This window comes from Etheostoma spectabile, chromosome 7 (genome assembly GCF_008692095.1).
Source record: "Etheostoma spectabile isolate EspeVRDwgs_2016 chromosome 7, UIUC_Espe_1.0, whole genome shotgun sequence".
In the NCBI taxonomy this organism is placed as follows: domain Eukaryota; kingdom Metazoa; phylum Chordata; class Actinopteri; order Perciformes; family Percidae; genus Etheostoma; species Etheostoma spectabile.
The window spans coordinates 25,292,273-25,294,972 of record NC_045739.1 but is presented as its reverse complement, the minus strand read 5'-3'; the positions used below and the strand labels follow the sequence as shown (position 1 = coordinate 25,294,972).

At 42.5% G+C, this 2,700-nt stretch overlaps 1 protein-coding gene across 1 annotated transcript in view; it reads right to left on the bottom strand.

Annotated features, from left to right (window-relative positions):
• Positions 1-2,700, bottom strand: part of enpp2l (ectonucleotide pyrophosphatase/phosphodiesterase 2-like) — a gene marked incomplete at its 3' end in the record, with an annotated part of 99,793 nt that overhangs the window by 46,346 nt on the left and 50,747 nt on the right. The window contains exons 15-17 of the mRNA XM_032521770.1: positions 2,481-2,608; positions 831-909; positions 198-285 (exon numbers count right to left, since the gene is read on the bottom strand). Coding sequence (XP_032377661.1) covers positions 198-285; positions 831-909; positions 2,481-2,608 — 295 coding nt within the window. The remainder of the gene's footprint in view (positions 1-197; positions 286-830; positions 910-2,480; positions 2,609-2,700) is intronic.

Sequence of the window (2,700 nt, the reverse complement as noted above, 5' to 3'; positions counted from 1 at the left end):
GAGAGAGAGAGAGACAGAGAGAGAGACACAGAGAGAGAGAGACAGAGAGAGACAGATGTTCGTTGTGTGGATAAAAAAGATATGTATATATCGCACATAACATTACACAGCTTAATTAGAACCTTAGGTGCATCACTGATGAAATTTAAAAAGGCAAATAATAACAATATTAACAATAATAATAATAATATTCTCACCACACATGACGTTGTATAATTCTATATTTTCAAACTCTGGCACTCTTGTCTGGAACTTGAAGCTCGGTCCGTGACCCATAAAAATAGTCTGTGTGAAGAAAATAAGACATTAAATCCGGAGAAATATCCTCCAATTCAGTGGTTATGCTGCATCGAAATCATATCCTACGTTTATCTTTCTTATTATTAATTCAATCAAAGAAAAATCTGAGAGTATATATCCTACAGAGACTATTCTGTCAGAGAAGTGAAATGCAATAATCCAAATCCAAATCCCACGTAAGTGGACTTGATGTGGCAATAAACCTTTTTTTTCCTGATTCTGATACTACAACCCCTAGCTATAAGGTAATAATAATAATAATAATACATTTTATTTATAATGCCCTTTACATTTCAAATGAAATCTCAAAGTGCTACAGTAGCGAGGAAGAATATAACAAAATCAACAAGCAATAATAAAACACCATAAGACTAAAATTACACCAGAAGACTAAAATTTAAAAAGACTAAAATAAAAAGGTGTATTATAGTATACCGATACAACTTGTCATATAACAGACAGGCTGTAATACAGGAGTAAACAGAGGTGTAAAGTTGGAAAGTTGGAGAGACTTTACAATCACACAGTACCCTCATGCTGGTTATCTTGTTGTCAAAGCCGTGGTCCCCGTTGAAGCCGCACCGTGTCCTCAGTTTTTCTGGCATTTTCCTGAAGCAAACAGACAGAAAAGAATGTGTCTTTTTTAACCATTGCACCGTTTCTTTAACCCTCGTGTTGTCCTCGGGTCAAATTAGTTGATAGGTTTACCGAAATTTCATATCAGAAAAGAAAGTGGAAAAAAAACTCCAAAAAGAAATCAAAAAAAAAAAAAAAAAAAAAAAACAACCACGACAACCCCCCCCAAAAAAGCATTGAAAAAGGCGACAACAGTTTTTTTTTTAAATGGACTAAAACATAATTAAAAACACGTCAAAAAGTGACAAAAAAATAGGATTAAAATAGACAAAAATGATGAGAAAAGTGTAGAAAAAGAAGAACTTTCAACCCAGAAAAACACAAAGTTGAAGGTCAACGGGAAGCCAACACCAGGGTTAAAACCAAAGTAAAAGCTGGTAGTAGGGTGTGCGCCCCTCAAGGCTCTGACACCCAACCCCCCCAAAAAAGTGCCCCAGGACACACCAAAGCGATGCCGACTTGAGTGTACGTTCTGTGTGTGCACAAGACGTAATACGTCTCCATAACAACAGGCGGGGCAAAGCTGTAATGGTTCAATCTAATCTGTCTTCATTTCAGATAGACAAAGATCAGTTTAAAAGATCTTCGTCAGATTTTGAGAGACTCTGGCCAAGCTCATCCCACTCGTCATTTCCCAGGTTAGCACTCCATCAATCAGATTGGTCAGCGAGTCCGACAGCCCGCCTTCCGATTCAGCATGTCAGGTCGGCCAGAGTGAAGGACGACGGCTCCTCCCACGGACGACGGCTCGGACCACGCCCAACAGACTCGAGTCCCCGCCCTCGCCAGACTGTCCGACTGCCGATTAACAGGTTGGCGTGTCAGGGCCCTTATAGGCAGAGTTGTTTTCAACGCCACAGGGTTCAAATCCGACCTGAAGCCCTTTGATGCGTTTCAATTCAATTCAATTTTATTTATAGTATCAATTCATAACAAGAGTTATCTGGAGACCCTTTACAGATAGAGCAGGTCTAGACCACACTCCAGAATTTACAAGGACCCAACAGGTCTAGTAGTTTCCTCCAGAGCAAGCAACAGTGGGACAGTGGTGAGGAAAAACTTCCTTTTAGGAAGAAACCTGGGACAGACCCAGACCCAGACCCAGACCCTGACCCAGACCCAGACCCAGGCTCTTTGTAGGCGGTGTCTGACGACCGATTGGGGTTAAAATGAAGAGTGGCAATACCAGTCCCCAAAAATAGTAGTTTGTAGTAGTTCGTGGCAAAAACAGGGCGCTGTGGGCATTACAAGGCCCAGCAGGACGTAGCAGGACGTAGCAGGGCATCGCAGAACGTGTAGCGTGACCATGGCAACAGCTGCAAACCGCTTCATTCCCTTTCTTTCTCTCCCTCTTTTCTTGTCTATCCACTGTAACTACTGAATAAAGGGAAAGGCTCAGGTGTCAAAATCCAGCCCCTCGCAGACTTTGATCAAGGGTCGCACTTTTTCCTCTGCTATTGCGTCATTAGTGGTAATAAGTTAACTGATTTGTTGCTTTGAAATCATCCCGTTTAGCAGAACTGGGTCAGTGCGTCCCAGGTTACCTGGCGATGTGCCACTTCCTCTCCATCAGCAGGTGGACGTCCTCGATCCTGCGGTTGTTGGCGTAGTGAAGCCTCTTGGGTAAGTGCTGCTTCAGGTACGGCTTGAAGTGCTGAGACGGCATTTTACACTGAAAACAACAAACATAAGAAAGGTGATGGACCCGTTCTCTGTGCCTTTGTCTCATTGGACAGTATGAGAAAGGGGAGGGGGGGGGGGGGG